Here is a 25639-nt window from a genome sequence, read left to right as displayed (position 1 = left end):
TCTCATGGGTGATTGATGTTGTTATCAAAAGCGTTTAGCAGCCACTGTATTCCACATTTGCTGGCTTATTAGAAACTCCGGCAGCTAATCCAGAGGCAGGAATTTCCTGGTGAATCAGCTTTAGGAACATCTGTCCTGCCGAGTACCTATATGATGTATCAGTCAGTGGGTAGATGAATAGGCAATTTATGTGGCATGTAATTATTCAGAAGAGAGCACCCAGGATTCAGATGCAATTAAATTATGTACGAGGAAACTGGAAAATATTCACTGTTCAGTTCCTGTAAACAAACAAATTTGATTGAAGGCTCCAGCTTGGAGGAGTGCTAGTAGTTGTTTAAGCAGGAGGCCAGCAGAGATTGCTTTATTCACTTCAGGTGTTTTCCTTTGTCCAGAAGCTCAGGGGGGAGCTCAGGGCCTCCTGAGAACCCCCCTTAGCTAGGAATCAGCCAGGGAAGGGAAAAGGCTGGGGCAGCCTGGAGCACAATCAGCAAAAACTGGCTTGTGGGAGTAAAAATTAGTTGGGGTCTTGTTTGTCATCTGGAGAGAGATGGCAGAGGGTTCAGATTAAATCTGATTATATTGCTATAGCAGTGAAATTGCAGCTGGGATCTGGGTATTCACTGTGTAGATTTGTTTGTTCCTTCGTTATCTCTCAAGACAGAAATTTTGTCTTGTTTCAGACAGCGAACCCAGAGCCTGATGAAATATCAGCTGGAACAGGTTTTGCTATTCATGCCCAGGGGTTGTTAGCAGCTGAATAAAACATTAATGGGATGTAATGGGCTGGTTGGAGGGTGGAGGAGAGCTCTGTGTGACCTGCTTGTTCTTCTGCTTCCAGGGGGAGAAGGGTCCTCAAGGACCAGCTGGTCGGGATGGCATCCAGGGCCCTGTGGGACTGCCGGGTCCAGCAGGTCCTGTCGGCCCCCCTGGAGAGGATGGAGACAAGGTGGGAACAGCTCCCTTCTGCTCAAGGTCACTCTGGGAAGGAACTGTGCCTCCTTGGTGCTTCCACCACATTGGGTGGGATGTGCTGCTGGAGGATGTTTTGTGGTGCTCACAGTCTGTGAGATGAGCAGCATCCAACCTGGGGAGCAGCAGCAGATGGGGCTCTGTGTGCTCTGCCAGCCACAGGCACACCATTCCATGAAATCCAGTTTGCATTCCCCTAAAACCTGCAGCAGCACCTGCCTGTGGGTGCCTGGCCTTTCCAAATTAATTACCTTTGCCCACTCTCTCATTAAGCCCCTCTGGAATGGAAGATTCTTAGAAAACACAGTCTGGGATGACTCCCTCATGGCTGCTAAAAGGGTCTGCAAAATGATGCTTCTTGCATTGCATGGCAGCCAAGGAGAGTTGCAGGATGGAAAAGGGTTTGGTTATACCTGGAATGGTCAAATCACTGGCATTATTCAGCACACTCTGGGCTGTTTCTGTGGGAATTGGCAGCTTTGGGATGAGGATACAGACACTCAGGACTATTGCTGGACTGCTGAGATGGGGAGGTGGTCACCAAGTGAACTAACTTTGTGCCCTTTTGTTCCTGACAGGGTGAGATCGGGGAGCCTGGCCAGAAGGGCAGCAAGGGTGACAAAGGGGAGCAGGTGAGTGCAGTGGACACTGCAGCTGCTTCTCTTGAGGAGTGCCATTACATTGTATGACTTGCTGGAAACAGAAAACAATATAATTTTAATGTATTTCTTTTGTTGCTTCATCCTCTCCTCTTCTTCATCAAATACCCACATGATTTTAGAAAGAGTGAGAGCCTCCAGCTCCCTGGAACACAATGAGACATTTCCATGTCAGCCATGTACCATGCAAACATCTGTGAAACATTAATACCCATTGCCACTGAAGTTGGGTCTTCGGCTGAAGTTCCCCTTCTGATCCAGTTGAAGATGTCCCTGCTCATGACAGAGGGGTTGGACCAGGTGACCTTTAGAGGTCACTTCCAACCCAAACCATTCTGTAATTCTATGATAACTCTAACTGCTTGCAGCACACTGAAGCACCCTTTCTGTGCTGCCCAGAGCCTGAGGAACACGAGTCACACATGGGTATTTAGATAGAACTGAGTGGTGTGACATTGCTTTTCTGGAGCAAAAATGTGTTAAGATGTGTCTGCTGTGCCATTGGCACAAGGGCTGAGGAATGCTGGTGTGTCCAGAGACACCTGACCCTGTTCTCCCTCTCTGGTTTGGGAATTAATGCAGGTTTAATGGAGGCTGTGTTGAAGGGCATCACCTTTCCCAAGGGAACTTGACACTCTGCTCCTAACGCTGACATTGCACTTCTGCTTTGTGACAGGGTCCACCAGGTCCTACTGGCCCCCAGGGTCCAATTGGTCAGCCTGGCCCAGCTGTGAGTACTGTTCTCCTTTTTTTCACTAAAAACACTGTAAGGATGGGCAGTCTCTGCCTGGCACTGCTGATGCCCAACACGAGCCGGTCATCGCCGTGGGCTGCAGCAGGAGGTGGTGGGGATGAGGTTTGTGTCTACCTTGTGTTTTTGCTGAGCTGTGTCAGACCCTTTCCTTGTAGGGAGCTGATGGAGAGCCAGGACCCAGAGGACAGCAGGGCCTCTTTGGGCAGAAAGGCGATGAAGGACCCCGAGGTTTCCCTGGTCCCCCCGGCCCTGTGGGCTTACAGGTGATTTGTGGTATCGAGGGCAGGCTTGGGGTAGTGAGAGCTGGGGCTCACCTGAGATGTTCACAGCTAAAACTCACCCCCTCCACCTCCACAGGGCTTGCCTGGACCACCTGGGGAGAAAGGAGAAACAGGAGACGTTGGGCAAATGGTAAGATGGTTCCATACTTCTTTTTTCATCACTGACATTGTCATTGCTCTGAGAAAATGTGTCTTAAATTTCTCTCTCCTTTCTCTCAGGGTCCACCAGGCCCACCAGGACCCAGAGGCCCATCTGGGCCACCAGGAGCAGATGGTCCACAAGGTCCTCCTGGGGGAATAGGAAATCCTGGTGCAGTAGGAGAGAAGGTAAAGCATCTGGACAAGCCTGATTGAAGCTCACAGGAGTTTGCTACAACACTCCTTGGTCAGCTCTGCTACATCAGCAGAAAATCTCATCACCCTGCCGAAATATAAATATTTCCATCCTCTTTTCCCTTGTGCAGGGTGAACCTGGTGAATCTGGTGAGCCTGGTCTTCCTGGCGAGGTTGGGCTCCCGGTGAGTACCCTCTGGGAAGGCATGGATGTGGATGGAGAGGTGTGGATGTGGATGGGACAGAAACCCTGTCCTTGGTTTGGGTATCAGATGACACATTGCCATGTTCCTGGGTATTTATAGTATCACGTTTAGTCACCAAATATGGGCTACCCACGACTGAACACCATGAGCACCATTTAATCTTTGTGGGAAGGGACTGCTAAATCATGTCCTTGTGTTTGGAGATGCAAATAGAGCTTCTTTCTCAGCACTGATTAAAGGATAATTAGAGATCAGTACATTGTTTTCCTGGATAACAGAAACACCTTTTTTTCCTTTGCAGGGTCCTAAAGGTGAAAGAGGTGAAAAGGGTGAAGCAGGTCCCTCTGGTGCTGCTGGTCCACCTGGCCCCAAAGGCCCACCAGGTGATGATGGTCCCAAAGGCAGCCCTGTAAGTACCCCTTCAATGTTTCCTTGGCTTACCCAGCAGGGATTTCTGCATGAAAATAGGTTTTCCAGAGATATTTGTGGAAATTTGAAAGCATTTACCAGCCATAGAATTGTTCCTCTAATGATACATGATATGAGCCCCCTTCTTTAGGGTTCTAATGAGGGAAAGACCCAGCTGTGCTATATTTTCCAGCAATACTGGAATTATTAGCCCTTTTTGCAGGCCATCATAAAACTCACCCCCATGGAGAGGGCCTGCACTAGATTTACTTGGCACTTCAGGATATGGATTGCCAAGGTCTTCTGCAAAGAGCAAAGCTTCCAAAACAGCACAGAGAAGATTTATGTGGATTTGGGAGCTGTACCTCCACGGCCAGATCCCTGCTGCTGCTAATTGCTGTAGCTCTGGTGAAGCCAGTGGAGCTCTCCTGATTTATACCAGATGACAATGGTACAGTATTTATCTTGCTCTCTCCTTTGATGCTTGCTGTCTGGAGAAATTTATTCTGAGATAAGCAAAGATGGCATAAAACAGCAGAGGAGGCAGGGGAGTTACTCATCTCTCAACAGATGGGGTTTGGGATGTCTCGTGATTGGGTGAAATCTGGTTTTTGAGTGCTGGTCTTGGAATCATTTGAAGTACCTGACAGACACTGCATGAGGAAGAATGGTGAAGTGTTTTAGTCATTAAATGCTTTGAGAGGATCTTCCTGGGAAAAAATGTTACACATCATGTAGGAAGCAGAAGCAAAATCTTCTAATCTGCACCTTCCCCAAAGTTGTGAGGATTTTGCTGTCACCCGTCCAATGTTTTTATGAAAAACCAAATGAAACCCCCAATGTTGCCTTTGGAGCTTTGCACAGCCTGGATGCAGAGCTGGACTGGCTGTGACAGGATGAAAATACTGAAGTTGCAAAGATGGGATGTGGTCTGGGATTGTGTTTGAGGGAATTGGGGCCTGCTCCGTAGGGTGACTCCCCATGCTGTCCACTAGTGCTCTGCAGTTCTCCAGATGCAACATCCCTGACTTGGGACTATCCTTCTTCTCTCTTTGCAGGGTCCAGTGGGTTTCCCTGGTGACCCTGGTCCTCCTGGAGAGCCTGGTCCAGCTGTAAGTGTTTGTCTCATGGAAGGGCAGATCAGTTCCTCCTCCTGGTTTGGTGAAGTGTGACTGTGCTGCTCATTCCCCAGAAGCTCCTCTGTCATTTACTCTTCCCTTACTTGGGAAAGGTTAGGAAGTCCCACCAAAAGTCTGTCTGACTGTGCTCCAGCCTTTGGGGCAGTAGCTATATGAGTGCAGTTATCCCTGTATTTGACATTGGACATCACTGTTGTCAGTGCTCCCAGTGGGAGGTGGGAAGGGGTGGTGCCTGGTGACATGAAGACCAGCTGAACCTGCTGCTGCCAACACTCTGCTCAAGTCCATTCACACCCTAAATACACCTCCTTGTTTCTTTTTGTCTTCCTATTCAGGGTCAAGATGGTCCCCCTGGTGACAAAGGTGATGATGGTGAACCTGGACAGACTGTGAGTAACTGGACAGATGAGATCTGTTCCCCCCACTCCCTGTGTGCAGGTCCAAGGACACTGAGCACCAAATTCCCACCAGCACTGGTCCCCTGATGCCCGTCCATCCTATTTGTGGCAACCTGGCTGCTGCCATCCATCCATCCATCCACCCATCCATCCATCCACCCACCCACCCATCCAGCTTAGCAAGACATCCCGAAAGCATAAATTACCTCATGGAAAAACAACTCCCAAGCCTTTGCTTTCAGCTTTTCCGTGCCGTATGGTACTTCATGGTGGGAAGGGATAAAACGAGATACCACCTGCACCCCGAGGAGGTGTTGGGAGTTGTACTGGCTGCCCACGCCTCAGCTCAGCACAAACTCGAGATCCTGACTCAAGTTTTACACATTTGCTGCTCTTTCACACGTCTCGTGGTGCATTTATGGCTTCTTCTCCTCCCCTCTCCATTTAGGGTTCCCCTGGTCCCACGGGAGAGCCAGGCCCCTCTGGACCCCCGGGAAAAAGGGTAAGCTGGTTGTTTTAGGAGGGTTTTTCCAAATGTATCTGTGCTGACTTTTTAAAACTCATTTTATTGCGAAGTCTCCCATAAATGCTGTGTAAATACTGTGTAAAATGTATGATAATTAAAAAAAGAAATTATACACCATCCACAGCCATTGGAAATTGATGGGAAGCTGTCAGCTGAATCCCATGGATTTTTTTTTTTTAAGGTGTTAACAACCAAAAGAAAATACAAGTATGAGGTGCTTCTGCTCTTCCTGCATTGCTGGCAGAGCTTAGGGATTCATTTAGCAAGCAGCTAATTCAAAAAGCTTTCCAGAGATATTTGTCTCCATTTTGCCTCCTTCCCTGGGGCTGCAGCATCATTTTGCTAATTCCAATGGACCATTTCAGATCACTGTGATCTAATTGTGTTTTGCATCTATTTTGTGCTTTCTTTAGGGCCCTCCTGGTCCAGCTGGTCCCGAAGGAAGGCAAGGAGAGAAAGGAGCCAAGGTAAGAATTAAAGGGGATTTTACTTCTCCTACATCCTTGACATACCAAAAGCATCGGCCTCTGCAACGCCGGCATTTGAAAGGCAGGGATTTGATTTTACTGTTACAACAAATTAGCCTGGATTTGGGGCCATTGGCCTCAAATCTGAGCTTATGTTTCATCCTTTAACAAACTCGGTGGAGATAATTAGGGCTTGGTAAGGTCATGGGAACGTTTTTTCTTGTTTTGAAATGACAAAGTGCTATATTTGGCCATTTAACGTCTTGTAAATAACAGGGAGTGCACAGCCCCACGTCCCTTCCCAGGGCAAACACGGCACTACTGGGCCCTGATTGTTTTGGTAGGAGTGGTGGGGAAATGGAGAGAGGGATTGCAAATTATAGATCCAGTTGTTGTGGCAGCTGCAGGAACAGTGATGGTGGAGGATTCCCTCTTGCTAGCTCATCTCCCAGGACTGAACCCAGGAAAGCTTCCTGCCCTGAGGAGCTCAGAGCCAAGGGGTGGTTCCTGCTGGAAAACAGGCAAGGCTGAAAAGTGAAGGAGTTTGGAGACCTCTCCTCAGTGCACAAAGGGGAGGGAGCAGTAGGAAAACCAAGGAACAGAAAGTTTTACTTGCTTTGCGTGGACCTGCCTCCACCCCGTGACATCCTGGCAGCAGCCACAGGGTACTGAAAATCATTTGATGCCCCAGCACAAATTAAACCATCCTGCCTCTTCCCTCCAGGGTGAAGCTGGTTTGGAAGGACCTCCTGGGAAGACTGGCCCAATTGGTCCCCAGGGTGCTCCAGGGAAGCCCGGCCCCGACGGCCTTCGAGGGATTCCTGGTCCAGTCGTGAGTATTCCCAGTCTGAGAAAGCTTCTGGGCAGGGTTGTTCCTGGTGCTTCACCATATCCCATCTGCTTGGAAGATACTTTTCTCCCAGAGTAACATTCTGTCTGTGCTTAAATATCTGACAGCAGATAAAATATATTTAGTGGAAATAATAGAGTAGTGAGTAACATCTTCCACCATGTTTTCTTTGAGTCTTGGGTCTTCTCAGCCGCTCTTTTTGGGTGGGAGTTTCCTCCCAAGTCCCTGTTCCAGTTAGAGATTTGAGCATGAAAGGAGCATAAATCCTTTTGCCTTTGCCATCTGGGAAAAGCCAGGACAAACATTCCCGGGCACAGGCAAATAATCAGAATATTCCCAGCTGGGAGCACTGCTGTCATGGATGACTGTTTTCAGGGAATTGCACTGTTTTACAGGGTGAACAAGGTCTCCCAGGATCCCCTGGCCCAGATGGTCCTCCAGGCCCAATGGTATGTCCATAGTATCAAATTCCAAGAGTTTTTGAAAGGGGTGTGTGTAACATGAATTCATCCTCTCTTTTATTTCCCCCCCCCGTCTCCCAAAGGGCCCACCGGGTTTGCCTGGTCTGAAAGGAGACTCTGGTCCTAAAGGGGAGAAGGTAAGAACAGCACCTGGGATATATTTGGGTTTGTATCTAGAAATGTCTTTGCTGTGTAGCTTTGCTGTTCAATTGCCTCCAGTGAGAATTCCTAATTAACATCTGCTGTTTTCCCTTAGGGTCATCCAGGTTTAATTGGCCTTATTGGGCCACCAGGAGAGCAGGGAGAAAAGGGTGACAGAGGTCTCCCAGGCCCCCAGGGCTCAGCAGGACCCAAAGGAGAACAGGTAAAGGTTCCATTAGACCTTCATGGGACGTGCTTTTGAGCTGCAGGTTTGCTGCCCTTGAGGAGGCACAGCCCAGCAGAGATGGTCAAAGGGACTCTTGCTAATTTTCAAAGGAATATTTTCTATATTAATGTGGTTTATTCTACATGTGAAATGTGGATATGCTGCAAAATGACCCATTTTAGTGGGAAGCGGATTCTCAAGGGTAGTATGAAAAGAATTGAATGGACTTGGAGGGATGGTATCATTAAATATTCATCTAGAGGGCTGATTTTTAAAACTGTGTGTGCCTAAATGAGATATGGGATTCCCTGTTCATGCTCCTGTCTGGATCATGCACATGCTTAAAAACCAGTTAAAGCCCCAGATTGGGATGGAGTCCTCTGAAGCTGGGTGGTCAAATCAATGTTGTTCTGCTGTTATTTTTCAGGGTATCACAGGTCCTTCTGGGCCCATCGGACCTCCAGGGCCACCAGGATTACCGGTATGTGACAACCAGTTATCCTGGAATTCCCTGGGAGCTGCACAGTCCTTCAGGAGCCACTTTAGTGCCCTCAAATACCCAGCACAGTCCTGGCCTGACTTTACCTTGTCTGAGGGTTCTGGTCACCATGGGTTTGCTCAGCTGAGCCCATTACAAACACCTGAATGAGTTCCAGGGGTGCTGGGAGGTGACATGTGAGATGGGCACGGGGGGATGAAGGCAGGGAAATCATCCCACCCTGCTTCTCTTCCCCCTTTCTTTTGCATTATCTGCAATCACACGGTGAATTTTTTGCACTTTTTGCTGCTATTTGTATTTTTTCCCAGTGGATATCCTGGGATGAGCAGCTGGGTGTCCTTAGCACAGAGCCAGGATCAGCCTCACATCGCAGTGAGCCCCCAGCAGCTTCTCCAGTCCCCATCAGGGCAGGGTTGTGGAGTACTGACACAGATTGCTCTGACACAAATGCTTTCTGTGTGTTGGCAAATAAAAGCAGCACCCAACTCAAGTGATTGTGGAAAGTGGAAATAGAAATAGAGTGAATTTTAAAAAAACCTTTTATATAGCACTATTTTCTCTCTCAAAGGAGAGACTGATGACTTCTCTGCTTGGAAATGTACTGACTCTTCTCTGTATTTTTCTCTGCACAGGGTCCACCTGGTCCCAAAGGTGCTAAAGGATCATCAGTGAGTATAGACACTGTTAAATGAAGAGGCTGAGGAGCTCTTATTAAGTGTAGAACCTGCTGTGACTCCTCCACATCAGTGGCATTAAAGCAATTAGCCAGAGATGACTGTAGCAAACGTGGCCTTTTCAGGCTGTCTGAGCCCAGGAACAGTAATTGGGAAAGGTTTTTGTGCCACAACTGTACTTCACTGAGCAGCAGCGCAGCACAGATCATAAGGAGGAATCCAGTGCATAGTCCTTGGGAGAAAACCTGCTGCTGTAGAGTGGAGGGTATTAAAAATAGACTGAAAGCGGGAGGTGCGAAGCTGAAGAGCGAAGAACTCGGTGAGAAATACGACACTGAAACTTCGTGGTGCAGATCTCCTTTGCAGGCAGCTAAAAATTCCTCTTGGGCAACTTCCTAGTGTCTTTTTCCCATTCAGAATTCAATGTTTTATTAATTTTAAGATCTTATTTGACTTGTAAAGATGTTGGATTGATTTGGAGGGGTAAAGTTTTTGTGCACTGGAGGATCCTTCCTTTTCTGTAGGGAGCCTAAGCAAAATTTGTCTCTTTAGTCCCCAGTGTTTGATCTTTTCTTTTACCTAAACATCAAAGATAACCTAAAGAAACATTTTCTTGGGAGGTGGGTACAAGAAGACTCCTGTAGTGTGCCTGAAGAATAAAGTTTTTGCCGTGAAAGAAATAATGTTTGGGATGTGATATAAGTAACAACTGCTTTTTCCCTGAGTGACTCGTGGTTTTCTCTTGTTTTTCCACCCAGGGTCCAACAGGTCCAAAGGGTGAATCAGGTCTTCCTGGGCCCCCAGGGCCTCCTGTAAGTAGAATCCATGACACAAAGCGTGAAACCATGTTTGGATTTAATGGATGTTGTAACGTTGGGAAGTAGAAGATTTCTGGACAAGGATTCATTGCCAATCCTGGGAAGGGAGTGGCTTCTCTTAGGGATGCTGGGGGAGAAAGCAGGATGTGAAGGGAGAAATTACTAATGGGAAGGTGGAAAGGGAAGGTGGGCCCAGTGTTTCAGCAGCACCATCAGGGGTGTTTTACAAGTCTAACGTGTATCTCGTGATGCTGTTTCTCAGTGCTGGGAGCTGCTTTGGCCACCTCTCCTGCCTCTCCTCCACTTCCAGTGCAATGAGAAGTTGTATCCTCTTTCCCCACAAATCAGGGTCCTCCTGGAGAGGTCATCCAGCCGCTGCCCATCCAGGCTTCCAAGAGGACCAGGCGGAACATCGACGCCAGCCAGCTGGTGGACGACGGGAACGCCGACAACTACATGGACTATGCCGATGGCATGGAGGAGATCTTCGGCTCCCTGAACTCCCTGAAACTGGAAATCGAGCAAATGAAGCATCCACTGGGCACTCAGCACAACCCAGCACGGACCTGCAAGGACCTGCAGCTCTGTCACCCCGACTTCCCAGACGGTGTGTCCCGGGACAGGGGATATGGAGAAAACACCGGGAGTTTCCCAGCTCCACAAAACAAAGAGAAGGGAGGGCGGGAAGAGGAGTAATTTGAGGAGTCCCTTGTCCTGGTGCTCCATGAGGAATTTTGCTGGGAGAGAAAGAATTTGTAGAGTTGGGCTAGATAATCACTGTACATCACTTCCAAATGAAATTTTCTAAGAATGGGGATGTAGAGTGAAAACATCTCTTATGTAAAGTGCCACAGTATTAACTAGAACAAGAACATAAACCAGTTTTTTAAAACCAGTTTTTCATAAACTACATATAAATAGTAGCCTGTGACAGAGATGAAACATCCCTGGTAAGAGGGTTGGGAAAGTGCCCGTTGTCCTTCCTTCCCAGTGCTAATTCTTTCTTGCCTTCTCTCCCTGCTCATGCATCCAGGTGAATACTGGGTTGATCCAAACCAAGGATGTTCCAGGGACTCTTTCAAAGTTTACTGTAATTTCACAGCTGGTGGAGAGACTTGCATCTTCCCTGATAAGAAATCTGAAGGAGTAAGTCCACACAACCTTTAATTTCCCCCTGTGTCCTGGTGATAGATTGTTCCCTACTATGAATATTCATAGACAGTCAATTTCAGGAGAATTGAACAATAACCAGTGAGGATCAAAGATCCAGAACATTCCTTCGTTACACAACATTGCTTCTAAAATAATAAGGAACACATTGACAAAGAGAATTTCTTTGAGTAAGTCAGATTGGAACAAGCCTTTGATGATTTCCCAGGCATAATAAATGCTAAAACGTTAATTTTTTTAACTCTGCTGTACAAAGGCAGATGAGTGTGTTGGGGCAGGAATTGGGGCTCCCTGGGAGCTTTGTTAACTCATTCCCTGTCTCCCCTCCCAGCCGGGCTGTCGCTCCGCTGCCTGCATGTCTAAGCACCACTGACTCCTCTCCCCTTACTGTGTCTCCAAGCAGAGCAGATAAATGTTTATCTCCTGTCATTTTTTCCTGCTGTTTCCTGTGGGCAAACAATCCTAAACGATTGCAGGTATCGTCAGCTCTCTCCCTGGTGCTGATGTGCAAGGTTGATGAAGTTATTTTGTGTAATGACGCGCTTAGCTCAACCAAACTCATCATTTTTGTCCTGTATCCATGCACTCTGCTTTCCAGAGCTCCTCTTCCCCCTGCCTGGGGACCAGCTCTTGCACTGGCCAAGCAGAAGCTCTTGCAATTCAGCCTGGGGGAGCTCTGCCAGTGTCTCAGTTGTGCTCCAGCTGTGACAAAGCTGAGCCGTTCGCTTGCTGCATTTCACCCACCAGAAATATGTGTCAGAGCTGAACAAATAACATGCAACATAAATATTCCTGGAGTTTTTCTTAGGGCTGTTTAAATAGGAGATAGATTTCTTCTCCTGTGTATCAACTTGCCGTGTCTCTCCTCGAAATGTTGACAGCTAAAATTGGATTCTGGCCATGATCTTACAGGATCTCAGAGTCTTGCCATGCTCGTCCTGTGAGGGGCTCTGTGTGATACTCCTCAAGTGCAAACTGTGCTACGCTTCTGCAATACTTTATTCATAAGAAAAACCTTCAGCCTGCTCTTTTTCCATCTAGAGGAATGCAAACATTGACCACAGAAGCACTGAGTACTGGCTGAGTCTCAGTACTCTGGTTTTATTATAAGCCACAGCAGAGTTTGAGCCATATCCCCTCTCAGTTCATCCCTCAACCAGCAGAAACACGCTGATTTGCTTTACAGTTCACGTGCTGGAAAGGAAAGGACAATCCCAAGACACCTGCATGGAGCTTGGCTGTAGTTTTTGGGGAGATTTGAGGCAGAAGTGAGGGGGGTTGTGGGAGGGTGAGGGAACAGAAGGCAGCCATGTTACTTCCTTGTGCTCTGACTCAAAAAAAGTGCTTCAGCTGCTTGGGTGGGGCTGCCATAAAGGGTGCTCTGATGGCTGATTTTTTGTCACGGTCACCATCGCTCCAGGTTGTTGGAGCTCCATCACATGCGGTCCAGCACCATCTGCACGGTCTGTGCTGCACCTTAAACACAGGAGACAGGTAGAGGCTCTTCCTTAATCACATCCTTTGCCTTTCCCAGCCCCACAGCATCTGGATTTGGCATTAGAGTGGCAGAAGCCTCCTCAGTTTCCAGTGCTGCCTCTCCACCGCAGCCCTCCCATGAAGATCATTGCACCTTTTTCCCTCTCTATCTTTCCTTTTACTTTTCCTCTCATTAGACTGCACTGCTAGATTTGCATCCAAAGTGTCTAGGAGGCAGAGATCATTAGCCCTTAGCTAAGGAAGGTGGTGCCAGGGCACCACTGGGTACCTGGGGGAGGACCACACCACCCCCCTCTGTTCTAGGGGCACTTTAGTGCTCTGCCCACCACTCATTATTGGTGTAAAAGATTAAGAAATTATTCAGAAGGAAGTTGGACACTTCCAATAAGACATGCTGCTTGTGGAACTGAATGTAACTGTTTTAATTTCTTTTTTTTTTTTTTCTTTCTCTCTTCCCTCCTTGCCGTCCCCAAACTAGGCTAGAATTACTTCTTGGCCAAAGGAAACCCCGGGCTCCTGGTTCAGTGAATTCAAGCGCGGTAAACTGGTAAGATGCATCTTGGTGCTTTCTGTTTTCCTTAACCCCTGTCATATTTTACAGAGTAAAATGGCTCGTTGGCCCAAAGAACAGCCTTCCACATGGTATAGTCAATACAAGCGGGGGTCTTTGGTAAGTGGCTCACCTTGGCCCTCGAGCCTGAATCAGAGCTCCTCATCTGCTTTGGTATGGCCAGACCTGCTGCACTCTGCATGCTGGACTAATCACCACCACCAGCCGTGGCAAAACATTTAAGGTGGAATACTGAGAAAGAAACAAAACCCCGTGGAAGCACTTTTTTTTCCAGTCTGCTTGACTGGGAACCCGGGAACAGGTGATGAGCTTTGCCCTGGGTTGGAAGGGGACACGGTGATGTGCTGGGGGACCCTGAAGAGATGGAGCTGTTGTAGGTTTGTCCTCACAGGGCACTGCAGGATGTCTGCATCCCACAAGGAGGGCTGTTGCTGGCTCCTCATCAGTTCCCATTATGGCAAGGGCAAACTGGGTGTCCCCATGTCCCACAGAGACGAGGCCTTATCCCAAGAGCTGAGAGACCCCTAAAGTGATGCTCCAGCCCAGAGCTGTCACAGCCTGTGCTCACTGGTATCCAGGTTGAGGGCGTGGATCTGCACATATCTGGTCTGGGGCAGGTTTTCCCCAAAGGATGGATTTTGTCTCCCATACTGGAGATGAGCCACACCAGGGACTCCCACATTCCTCACGGAACTTGGGAGACATGAAGTCACTATTCTAGAGGAAGATTTCAAGTCACCTGCATTTGCCAGGTCTAGTGGGCAGGGTTTTGACTTAGTCACAATTAAGGATTTTTTCAAGGGAGAAGAGCTGCTGTAAAGTCAGACAATGTTTGATGTCAGAAAGACAGCAACACATAAAACAGAGAAAGCTCCTGTATATTGTCCTGTAACAGGACATCCACTTTGTGGACAGATCACTCCCACAGAGACCAAGTCCTGATCAGGGATGTCAGAGCAGCAGCTGATTAGGGTCAGCCAGGTCTCCTTAAGCAACAGAAATCTCCCCCTTGTGTATCAGTTTGTGTAGGATTAGCAAGATGCAGATAATGAGCTCAGTCAAATGAGGAGAATTAGGGAAGAAGATAATTTATCCAGCAGATAAAACCAACCTGTCCCCAAAGGCAGATGCTTTACTGTGTCACACTGAGCTGCTCCATGCTGTTGTCCTCTCCCCAGGAAAGGGGGTTCTTGCAGTGCCCCCCAAACTTCCACCTTAAAAGGCAAACAACCCAGAAAATCACCACGTTGTTTCCCTGCGCCGCATTTCATCGCTGCTAAACACGTTTTGCTCTGATTCTGCCCACAAGAAGGACGTGGCTTCTGTAGCTTTTCTGCATTATCAAGTAAGGCTTCAAAGCCAAGGCTTCAGCCTTGTGGCTCCTTGGAGGGCAACTACTCATAGCTTAATTACAGAGCACTTAATCAGTTAATATTACACAAGTGCCTTCACTTCTCCATATTCCCTGCCTCTTTTTTTCCCAGTCTATCAGCTACATTAGAGGCTCAATTGTCAAGCTAGACCTTAGGGCTTATTTTTTTTAGATAAGAATTTCTGGTGCTACTTGGAGCTCTTTGTTCCATCTCTTTGTATTGTCATTTTCTTGCTTTTTTTACCTTTCCTGCTTTTTCTATTTGGAAAAAAAAAAAGCCACCAGCACGTAGAAGACCTACCTAAGCAATTCACAAAACTGTTAAAAATGCAAGCTATGAAAGCAAAGTTTTATTTATCTCTTTATTTTGAAAGGTCCTCTCATTTCACCCCGGTCTCTACTTGGAGCCATGAGACTGGTAAATTGAGGAGATATTTGCCTGGTGGATCCCAGATCAGCTAAAATCTGTGTGTAGATGGAGGGAATGAATAAGTTTGAGTTCTCCTCTGGGTGCAACTCTGCTCCTGTTACTCCATGGAGAAGGTCCCTGGTGTCTTTCCACGTAGGCTGAGCAGATTTTTTGGTGCCTGAGCCCATGGGGAACCTCAAATTGGAGGGGAAGATTTTCACCTGGATGCTTAGCACTGCTGACAGGGGGCTCCAGGTGAATCCTGGAATTGCACAGGGTGTGCAGCTGGGAACACCCAAAGTAAGAAGGATGTAGTAACTGTGCAATACGAAGAAATCAGCTTGTTTTGATGCTTCCACAACACCATTAATCAATGACACAGAGTACCTGGAGCCAATTTTTTACCTTTTCTCATGATGCAGCCAAGCTGAATTTAGAGGGATGAGAGGGTTGCAGATGTTTTCTTCTGCTTTCATTCTGTGTGTGTTACACACAATTCCCAGTAGCTCTAACAAGGCCTGCCACCCATCCCATCCCATCCCATTATCCTTCACAACCATATGGCATCTGCCACAGGGAAATAGCAGCACAGGAAAAAGAGGAAATGACTGATTTTTGCAAAGCTGTTCCCATGAGCAAACCTTATGCCCACAGCCAGTTCCCAGTGGCTCCAGTTGCAAAGCTGGGAGAGGGCTTCACACAATCTGCAGAAGCTAAACAGCATCAGAGACCCCTTAGCGAGCAGCCAGGCTCCAAACCAAGCTCTGAAGTGAAATAAGACCAAATAAGAGCAGTGGGTCCTGCAGGTCAGTAGTGCCACATGGCACTGGGTGTGTGCCAAGTGCTTGGCATTTTGTGTCCCCTTCCTTCCACGTCCTGGTGGTTTTCTGGTAGCTCTCCTGGCATGCCTGGCTCTCTGCTGGTCAGTCATATTTAACTCTCAGGAGGACAGTGCAACAGTATCCTGACAACCGGTTGGTACATTCATTTATTTTTATTACCTTTTCGTTCATTGTTTTATTACCTGGTTATGAATCTCTTCTACTGTTTGCAGCTTGCACCACAACTCGATGTCTCGTGGTACCTCGAAGGAAACTCCGCTGGTTTTGTGCCTGTGTTTTTCTCCTGGTTGTTTCTAAAGGAACCCAACTGTCCCTCGAGGGCAGTGGCTTGGTCATGGCTGGAGATGCCACCTCAAGCACAGCCAGCTCATATGTGCAAACTCATTTTGTGTTTGCTTCTTCGGCGGGGCATAAAACTCCCAGAAAGTCCTGAATCCCTTAAGCGCTGGAATTGGGTTTCAGTAAATTCCATTTTGCAGAAATATATTACAGGCACCGTTCTCCTGCTTGGGAGAAAAGCAGCCTGGGAAGAACGGAGCAAATCTCAGTGTGCAGGGGCAGCCCTGGGTTCACAACATGCCCTAAGGGCAGCAAATCCATTTTCCCTTTACCTGAGTGCAGCCCTGCCAGCCACGGCAGCCCCCAGTCCTTATCAGCAGGAACAGGATTGCTGCAGATCAAGTGCAAAGATTGCTTGAAACCCCAGTGTTTGGTGCCCAGGAAAAATGAATGGGAAATACCACAGAGTATGAAGAATAAAAAACCCACAGCAGCCAGGAAATCTTGTCAAACAGGACAGAAAAATAAACCCCAAACCCTTACAGGAATCTGCTTTCTCTCCTCCTCAAAAGCTGGAGAAATATGCTCAGTATTGGCTTAAACTTGAGACATATATCCCCAAATGTGCACCTTTTTGGGTTGAATTCCCCTTCCTTTTGCCTCCTGCTTTGAATTAGCCTTATTTTTTTAGCTCATGTGCAGCAAGAGAATAAAATGCCCTTTGTCATCCATGCCCCGGCCACGGGAGGACCAGAGCAGCCCTGTGGCAGGAGCAGTGCCTGCACCCCGGTGGGGTGGTGACACTGGTGGTCCTCAGAGCCCCCCCAGACACGTTGTATCCCCCCTCACTGCCCAGCATTTCCCATTCTCTGCCCCCTCACAGCTCTCCTACGTGGACTCGGACGGGAACCCCATCGGGGTGGTGCAGATGACCTTCCTGCGGCTCCTGAGCGCCTCGGCCCACCAGAACATCACCTACAACTGCTACCAGTCCGTGGCCTGGCACGATGCCACCACCAACAGCTACGACAAGGCCATCAGGTTCCTGGGCTCCAACGACGAGGAGATGTCCTACGACAACAACCCCTACATCCGAGCCGCCCTGGACGGCTGCGCGGTACGTGGGCAGGGCTGGAAGGGGACACCCCGGGGCTCTCTGTCCCCCTCCCCGGGTTGTCCAGCACCATCTGCCTCGGAGCAAATCCCCTCCAAGTTTCCTGTGCCCGTTGGTGTAGTTGTCCTGAGGGTGGGCCCTGGCACGGGAGACATGGAGCTCGCTCTTCCATAAGCTGGGAATATGTGATTCCACTCCAGGTCAGGAGAAGCTGCAGCACCTCTAGGAATCAAATTGATCTGATAATCTAATTAAGCTGCCTAAAAACTCCTTTTAGACTGCTTTTAAATGTCCCCCCCCTTGCCTTTGCTCTCCCCTGTTTCCTCACAGGGGGTGAGGTGAGCGATGACACCCAGTCGTGGATGAGTTTTGCAGGTTTTAATAATGATCTTTTTAACTACCCTCAGGAAATCTTGGAGGGGAAAGTATTAAGGGTTTGGCATTGGGTTGGATGATGTTTTTCTGTGTGCAGCCCCAGGGGCTGTGCTGGTCATGGGGGTGCATCCAGCTCCAGCCAGGGGAGCCCAGCCCAGAGCTGGGCTTTGCTCTGTGTGTCCCCCAGCCCTTCACAGGAGCCACCAGTGCCCCTGGGACAGGACAAACCAAAGCAAAGCCTGACTCTGTACAGATGAGATGATCTAAGGGATGCAGGAGACAGGTTCACACCCCTGCTCGTGTTTCAAATGTGACTTCTAACATCTTTCTCTTTAGCTTTTTCCCCCCATGAGATTTTTTTGCCCAGAATGAAGCTCTCCCCTCCCCTTCCAGCCCATCCTGCTCCTCACCTTCCCTTCAGCCACAAGGAACAGCCACAGTTTCCAGAGGGGCCCAGCGCCCCCTCTTTGCTTCTGCCTCTTTCATTGGATGCCTGATTTGGGTTTAAACTCTTAAAAATCTGCCATCAGGAGATAAAAATTTGGCAAAGCAGGTGCTGCCTGCCTTTATTTTGAGACCCAGCTTGCTGGTGCAAAAACATGCATAATTCCCACCCTCTGGAACTGCAGTGCTTGAAGCCCACGGGACAGAAAGATTGAGATGTTTGACAGAAAAAGCTCCCCACATAATTTGAGATTAAAATGGTTCTGTTCTGGCACAAACACGATTTTTGCTGTAGGAGCAATGAGGAAAATCAGATTAGAATCACTTCTTTTAACATGTTCATTAAAAGAAGAGGGAAACGGCAAGGATAAACTCAGAAGTTTATCCTCAAGTACCTCATATCTCCTGCTGACACAACATGTCCTTGGTAAAAAGTGCCTTCCTTTCCCTTCTGAAGTCTCAGGGATGTTGTAGGATCACACATTTCACTTGTTAGGGTGGATGTGCCTGCTGAAAACCCTTTGAGTTTAAATGTGCCATCATTCCTCTCCCTAATGAGGAATACTAGGCCAAGGGGGAATGGCTTTAAGGTGAAGAAGGATAGATTTAGATTGGCTATTAGGAAGGAATTTTTCCCTGTGAGGGTGGGGAGGCCCTGGCACAGGTTGCTCTGCATCACCTGGACTCCTGTAAACTCCCTGGTAGACTGTGCTGCCCAAACCACAGACAGGATATTTAAGATTTAAGGGAGTTTATTGTTTACAAGTTCTTCTACATTAAAGATGATTTTAATCCAAATCTTAGACCAACTAAAAGGCTGTGAGAACCCCGCCAGAAATTTAGAGATGCATTTAATCCATTTGTGGGAGCGAGTACTAGAACTCATTCAGGTTACAGACTTGGCCATGCTGGGTTAATGGTTGGACTTGGTGATCTTAAAGGTCTTTTCCAACCTAAATGATTCTGTGATTGAGCCCTGCTGTGTGGAAAATGAGGTTGATCTGCCTGACACGGCGTTGCCGCAGAGGTCCTGGTAGGACCCACGCTCTGGCTGTGCTGCAGTCAGTGGATCTCCAGGGCTTATGTTCAGACCATTATTTGAATGTGTTTTTCCTGATCTTACAGCCCTTTCTCAGTAGCTGTGATACAGCCAACTCTGCCGAGACACACAAATCAGAGGGAAAGGTAGAGCCAAAAGCTGCTCCATAAATTCACTTGTTTGTGCAGCCTTGTATGCCCTCGGGTGCACTTCTGCTCCTCTAATAATTATTTATATTTTGGAAATAACTGTATGGCTACCAGGCACAATAAAAAGACAACATCACCTTGTGAATTCCATCAAACTTTAAATGTGATCTTTTCGGTAGCGCTCGGGTAATAGTCAAACTAATATATTCAAATTAAATCGCTCCCATTTGCTCAACAACCCATGCGTGTCCTCGGGGAGGTAAAACAACTATTGCACAGCCACAACAATTTTACCAGGCTCCTGTTCCAGCTGGGAGATGTGCTGACAGCAGAGTTAGTGTGTCGTGATCTGCATGGCAGCAAAGTCTGGGTTCAGGGTGAACATCTCCCAGGGCTTTGCTCAGTCGTCCCCATTCCATGTCTGGTAAATCTGCAGGGCAAATAAATCCGTGTTTGTTGCTGGGTGACTAATTTGGGTCAGAAAACGCCTGGGTAAGGTATCTCTGGGCATTGCCTGAGTGGTGAGTGCTCAGTCATGATATCTTGCTGATGTTGGCTTGGAAGGCATCACCAGAGCTCCTCTCTCTCTCCCTCTTCTCCCCACCAGGCAAAGAAGGGCTATCAGAAAACCATCCTGGAAATCAACACGCCCAAAGTAGAGCAAGTACCTATAGTCGACATCATGTTCAATGACTTCGGAGAAGTGTCACAGAAATTTGGATTCGAGGTGGGACCAGCTTGCTTCATGGGCTAAGAGCCACCTGAAAACTAGTCTCCAAATGAGCAACCTCGTAACCTCATTGCGCCATTTAATTAAAAAAAAAAAAATTGAATAGTAAAAAAAAAAAAAGAAAAGAAGAATTCCTTGTCACATGCACATTGCGAGACTGGACAGCGATGGGTTATTTTTTTTTTGTTGTTTTCGTTTCATCCCTCGTTCTTCCCCCCTGAGTTTTCCTCCGGGACACCTCTGACCCACAGTCACCACGGACGCAGAATTCCATGACCGGCCGCCGCACACGTGGCCTGGAGACCTGTCCCTGCTGCTCCAGGGCCACCGAGCAGACCCCGCCGCCATCAGAGACTCCTTCTTCTTCTTCTTCTTCTTCTTCTTCTTCTTGTGAGCAGCAGCGAGCGCTTGCCTGTAGATTGTTGTTTGTCTGCTCGTTTCTAAGGAAAAAAAAATTGGGGAAAAACTTGAAACTCCTGTGTTCAGCTTGATGTTGAAGTCCTGGCTCCAATCCAAAGCTCATCAAAGGCGTTTTGTTGTTATTCCACGAGATTTGGCTCAGCTCTAGCAAGGAGGTGTCGTGGCCAATCCCAGAAATTTTAGTTATCTCCACTGAGTTGCCTAATTCTATGTTTTCGCAAAATTTAGCTAAAGGTCACACTGGGCATCTCTCTCCCATGTATTAAAGGTGCTTATATTTTTATATGTTTGTAAGTAAATATTTGTATTGTATATTATTTTAAATGTTTGAATGTTTCTGGCTTCCAAACATGCACGTGACCTTGTGTGTATTAAACCCACCACCCTTCCCACCAGCAGCCCAGACAAGCATCTACCTGGGAATAAAAACTCCTGTCCCCACTGCCTCTGCCTCTTCCCAGCCCTGAGCCAGGAGGGCCCTGGAGTTACACCCAGGATGAGTCTTGGCAGGATGAGGTGCAAACCAGCCCCCCGAGCCACAGTTGCCTTTTGGAAGGATTCACTTCAAAATTAGGAAATTAAAGCCACTTTTTAACAAATTTTCTACAAAACCCTGATCGAAAAGCAGGATCTGCTTCGAGTCTCTGCCTTTTTATGTGCTTGCTTAACATACCTGTTTTAAATTAATTCTTCTTTTTTCCCTTCAACATTCTTTTATAATAATAATAATTAAAACCAAATCCATCCCCAGTGGCAGGGGAAGTCCATTCATCCTCTCTGAATATCAAGTGTAAAAAAAAAAAAGGAAGAAAAAAAAAAGGTGCTTTTTATTTTTACATGTCTCTGTGGTGCTATCTGTTTGATAACTTTAATACAACACTGGTGATACCCTGCCACTGGCCAATCTCCCACCAGCTCTGCTTTTCATCCACTTTCAGACAGACATATAAGTGCATGTCACCTTTATATTTGTTAAGTAGAAGACCCTCTCCTCTCCTTTGTATCACAGCAGCTTTTATGGTCCGTGCAGAAAAGGTACTAAATGTGCTTTCCGTTATTTCTTACATCCTTTTTTTTCCTTTTTTTTTCTTTTTTTTTTTCTTTTTTTTTCCCCCCAAGACTATCCACACGTTTTTCCCGGTGGTAACCAGAGCAGATTGTACTCAGTGCTGAACGTTTGTGGTGCTAATTTATGTAGATGTCGGGTGTCCTGACGCGGTGCCGGAGCCGTGTGGGTGCTGCCGGGACTCTGCAATTCTCTTGCTGTTCCCACAGTGGCTTTTTTTTTTTTCCACGGCTCACAACGTGCTGACACCATCTTCTTTTTCCATTTGTTTTTTTTCCTCCGTGGCCGTTTTCCTCGTTTAGATCTCTCAGCTGGAAAAATAGATGCTGCAGGGCGGGGGTGGTTTTTTTTTTTTATTATTATTATTATTATTATTTGGCCTGGAGTGTTACAGCAACACTTGAACCAAGGGGAATCTTTCACCATAAAGGAAAAGACATCACATTTACTGTGAAGAAAAGCCTATATATGATGTTTTTTCCCCCCTCCTTCCCAAGCAGAGAGCAGCAGCATCCGAGGAAGGGAGGCCAAGCCGTGCTGGAGGGAGCAGCGATGCTGCGTGGTGCTTTTTGGCCTGGGAGAGCCGTGTCCATCCATCTCCCTTCTTCTGGACTGTTCTCTCATGGGGTTTGTTTGGGTTTTTTTTTTTTCAATTTAGGAGAATAAAAGAATAAAAAGGTGCTACCCCAAAAACTGCAGACTCCGGCAGCAAAGCAGTGAAAAGGAATATATAATAATATATAAGGAATTCAGCTTCTCAGTCACCTTGGCAACAGCCTTGTTCAGGAACAGCGGGAAGGTCAGGAAAGGTTGCACATTCCTCTCTGCAACAGCAAAGCCATATATTGATGTATGTCCACACGTGTGCGTCCGTCTAGGTCATGTGATTCTGTTATAAATTTTCATCAAGGGAGCTTTTTTCTTTTATTTTTTTTTTTCCTTTTATTTCTTTGCTTTAAGTAAAAAAAAAAAAAAAAAATTCCTCTGTTGAAGTCCACAGTGTTGTAATTGTACTGAGCTCCAAACTGTTCCGATTTTCCCCAGACCACTTAGCTCTACGGTATATTGCAATAAAATTACTACTTGTATTTGCAGACCTTCTTTTTGTGTAATTTTATTTCCCTCCTCCCTTAATATATATGACTTGAACAAATGTTGATAAGAAAAATAAAACCTATGGAAAAAAAATTTTTTTAGTACATAAGGCCCTTTTTAAAATATAGTGTCAAATGACATATTGTACATTTCTTCAAAGTCCAATAAACATGTCATAAAATTTAAGTGTAATGCCCATAAGAGCTATTTTTAAATATTTTAAACCTGTGTAATAAAGGAATAAATGTAATAGATTTTTTTTCAATAAATCAAGTTTACTGTTTCCACCTAAACCAACGTGATGTGAATGTCTTCTTGAAGTTGATTGCAGCAGGATTCTCCATGACCCTGAGGAGCCCAAAGAGTTCATCAGAGGAGCTGTGCAAGTGCTTAAAGGTAATATATGCTGTAAAATATAAACCAAACCCAGCAGGGAGAGAACTTCCAGGCTTGGAATTTTATTTTTTTTATTCCTTAGTGAGAATCTCCAGTTGACCCAACAGTGCAAAAAGCCAGCCTGGGGATTTTGGTGCCTGGGATCTGGATGAGAAGATTGGGTGGCCACCTGCTCTCCACCTCCACACCAGCAGAAATGTCACCAGAGGACACCTTGCTCGGCACCACGGCCTTTGCTCTTGCTGATCTTCTCACCCTGAGACGAATCCAGGAACAAACATTTTTCCAGCTTCTTGGTGAGCTCCTCAACCCCCAAACTCATCCTCGGGGCGCTGTTGTGTGGAGGTGCTGGGGGAAGCAAACGTGAGGGACACTTTGCTTACCCTCTCCTCCTTACCTCCGTGGGTTTCACTCCAGGGATGTGCAGGAAGGTGACGGATCCTCTGGGAAGCACTGCAGGAATTGCAGGTCCCTGCCTGCCAACGCCAGCACCGGCCGCCGGATCCGCGTCACTCTGGTTCTCAGGGGCTCCTTGCAGAGAACATCTGGTTGGTGCTGCTGCTCTGCAGGTTCAAGGAGATGTTTGTACCTTCCAAATGTGGTGTTTGCAACGTTGCAGGTGCGTAAGGTGCAAGAACAGGGGCACGGGCACGAGCCAACCCTTGCAGTGACCAAGCCGAGCTGTGTGTCCCCTCAGCCTCTCCCCTGCGTTCTTTGGCTGCAGCAGATCTTTGATGACCTGAGAGGCAGATCTCAGATGGAGGCAGATGTTCAGATAACGAGCCAAAGTCACAGAATCACAGAATGGTTTGGGTTGGAAGGGTCTTTAAAGATCACCTCGTTCCAACCCCCTGCAAGGACACCTTCCACTAGACCAGGTTGCTTCAAGCCCCGTCCAGCCTGGCCTTTAAAGTCTTTTAGTCTAAGTGTATAATTAACTTATAGGAGTAATTTTCCAAAATCTCAGAGTGTTAAGGCTAAATCTTCATCCAAAGGGACTCCAGAAATGCAGGGGTACCACAGCTGAAGGAATAAATTAGGGGAAAGTAACTTTAATTACTTTAACCTGGCTAGAAACATTTAACTTACATCTTGATCTTGCTTCAAGGTGACACTAACCCATCCATGCTGACTTGCCAGTTGTGACTTGCACTCAATAACTGCTGGTTGCAGCAAATGCCTCAGAGCCTCGCTGCTGAGAGAAGCTTTGATCTGCTATTAGGAGAAAACAGAGATCTGAGGAAGGATCTGACTGTTTCTGGCAGTGCCAGACACAGAAGCCATGGCAGCTTTTTCACCTCTTTTCACATAACAAAGTCTGTGATTTAGTGCTGGAGCTACAAAGCTTTGACTCCACCAGGTGAGATACGGAGGGGAATTTTTAGAAGATCCACAAAAAGAGCAGCAGATAATTGAGACAGAGTGTGAGCACCCAAAGCAGCTCAGTTTTCCTGTGAGGATGGAGTGGGGATGGGACTGCTCATCCCAAACTCCCACAGCACTTGGGGATGCTGCACAGGGGCAGGACCAGGAGCCCAAACCTCAGGATGCAGCAAAGAGAGCAAGAGGACCAAGCCCAGCAGCCAGGGCAGCCCTGGAGGGAGCAGAGCAACATCCACCCCTGGTACAGCTCAGGGAAGGGGAGTTATCCAAGGGCAGCTGATCCCGATGGTGTTTCCAACAGCCTTTAAAGCAGCTGAGCCAGCCTGGGCAGGGAAGGGGTGTCTGCAGGGCTGTGGGGCTGCTGGTCTGCTTTGCTCTGCATGTAGTATTTTTTTCTGACAGGCAGAGGTTTAACTGGGCTGGGATTTATGCAATTCTGTGTGTTAAGGAAGCAGGTGAAGCCTGAAAAGTTTTCCCTGCCCAGTTACCCGAGCTGACCCAGGCATGAGGACACGTGCATGTGCTTCCTGGCTGCTGCCACAGGTAAAACAGGAGTTGCTGTGGGACTTGCTTTCTGCCTGTAAAATGGAATTGTTCTTTGGTTTATTTTTTAGCCCTGCTCTGGAGGAAGAGGCCCAGGCCCTCGTGATGGCTGTGTGTCTCTTGACTCCCTGTCTTTTATCTTGGATTCCCTTGGCTCACTTCACTTGGACTCGGTAACCTTAAAGGTCTGTCTCAACCTAAACAATTCTATGATTCAACTAGTGGAGCTCTGGCTATCCCTAAAAAAAAAAAAAAAAAAAGCACATTCCTACATGTTTTGTGAGAGTAGGAAGTAGGGCAGAGAAAAGAACCTTTGGAGAAAAGAGCAAAGCAGCTGTTTGGAAACACAGCTCCCTCTGGTTGTGCTTCAACCCCGGGGCTGCACCACCAGTAACCAGCACATTCCTGTTTCTCCTGGGAGCTGGTGGGGAAGGGAACCAGGATCAGCAGCCCTGTACCACTCCCAGCCCAAGCTGTGCCATGCAGGGACACCCTGTGATCACACCATTTGCTCTCCACAAGACACAGCAGCTCTGGTTGGGTTGTGTCCTGCAGTTGTTACCTCCCAAAGTGATGTTCCTCCCAGCTCCTTAAATACCGTGTTTACAAGAGACTGGTAAAAATAAAAATGGCCAAGAAGGAAGCGTTGGCAATGATTAAATTTAGAGACCAGATCCTGGGCATCCCTTCCCTGTGGTCTAGGTGAGTTTGGGGAGAATTAAAACTGTGAATGGGTGTTTTATACAAAGTATTGAGCATCCTTAGTGAGACTAAAGCTCTCCTGGAAAGACAGGAACAGCAAGACCAAGTGGGAGGTTTTAATGAGAAGGGGAGAGGACTGTGCATGAATTAGCATGAAGAAAATATGCAAATTGTTGGGTAGAGTGAGGCTTTCACAGCATACAAGAGAGCTGGAGCTATTCTTGTTGTTCA

At 47.3% G+C, this 25639-nt stretch overlaps 1 protein-coding gene across 1 annotated transcript in view; it reads left to right on the top strand.

Moving 5' to 3' along the window:
- COL5A1 (collagen type V alpha 1 chain) overlaps positions 1–21309 on the top strand; it is a 113752-nt gene extending 92443 nt beyond the window's left edge. The window contains exons 43-66 of the mRNA XM_029960567.1: positions 842–949; positions 1551–1604; positions 2308–2361; positions 2541–2648; positions 2743–2796; positions 2886–2993; positions 3131–3184; positions 3507–3614; positions 4672–4725; positions 5088–5141; positions 5599–5652; positions 6090–6143; positions 6868–6975; positions 7389–7442; positions 7538–7591; positions 7711–7818; positions 8249–8302; positions 8953–8988; positions 9753–9806; positions 10161–10419; positions 10846–10958; positions 12958–13026; positions 16836–17069; positions 19681–21309. Coding sequence (XP_029816427.1) covers positions 842–949; positions 1551–1604; positions 2308–2361; positions 2541–2648; positions 2743–2796; positions 2886–2993; positions 3131–3184; positions 3507–3614; positions 4672–4725; positions 5088–5141; positions 5599–5652; positions 6090–6143; positions 6868–6975; positions 7389–7442; positions 7538–7591; positions 7711–7818; positions 8249–8302; positions 8953–8988; positions 9753–9806; positions 10161–10419; positions 10846–10958; positions 12958–13026; positions 16836–17069; positions 19681–19827 — 2154 coding nt within the window. The 3' untranslated portion in view covers positions 19828–21309. The remainder of the gene's footprint in view (positions 1–841; positions 950–1550; positions 1605–2307; positions 2362–2540; positions 2649–2742; positions 2797–2885; positions 2994–3130; positions 3185–3506; positions 3615–4671; positions 4726–5087; positions 5142–5598; positions 5653–6089; positions 6144–6867; positions 6976–7388; positions 7443–7537; positions 7592–7710; positions 7819–8248; positions 8303–8952; positions 8989–9752; positions 9807–10160; positions 10420–10845; positions 10959–12957; positions 13027–16835; positions 17070–19680) is intronic.
- The last annotated feature ends 4330 nt before the right edge of the window (positions 21310–25639 follow it).

This window comes from Manacus vitellinus, unplaced genomic scaffold, assembly GCF_001715985.3.
Source record: "Manacus vitellinus isolate BGI_N305 unplaced genomic scaffold, ASM171598v3 scaffold_27_pilon, whole genome shotgun sequence".
Taxonomy (NCBI): domain Eukaryota; kingdom Metazoa; phylum Chordata; class Aves; order Passeriformes; family Pipridae; genus Manacus; species Manacus vitellinus.
Note: the sequence above shows the minus strand (reverse complement) of the source record. Positions and strands in the feature narration are given on the sequence as shown.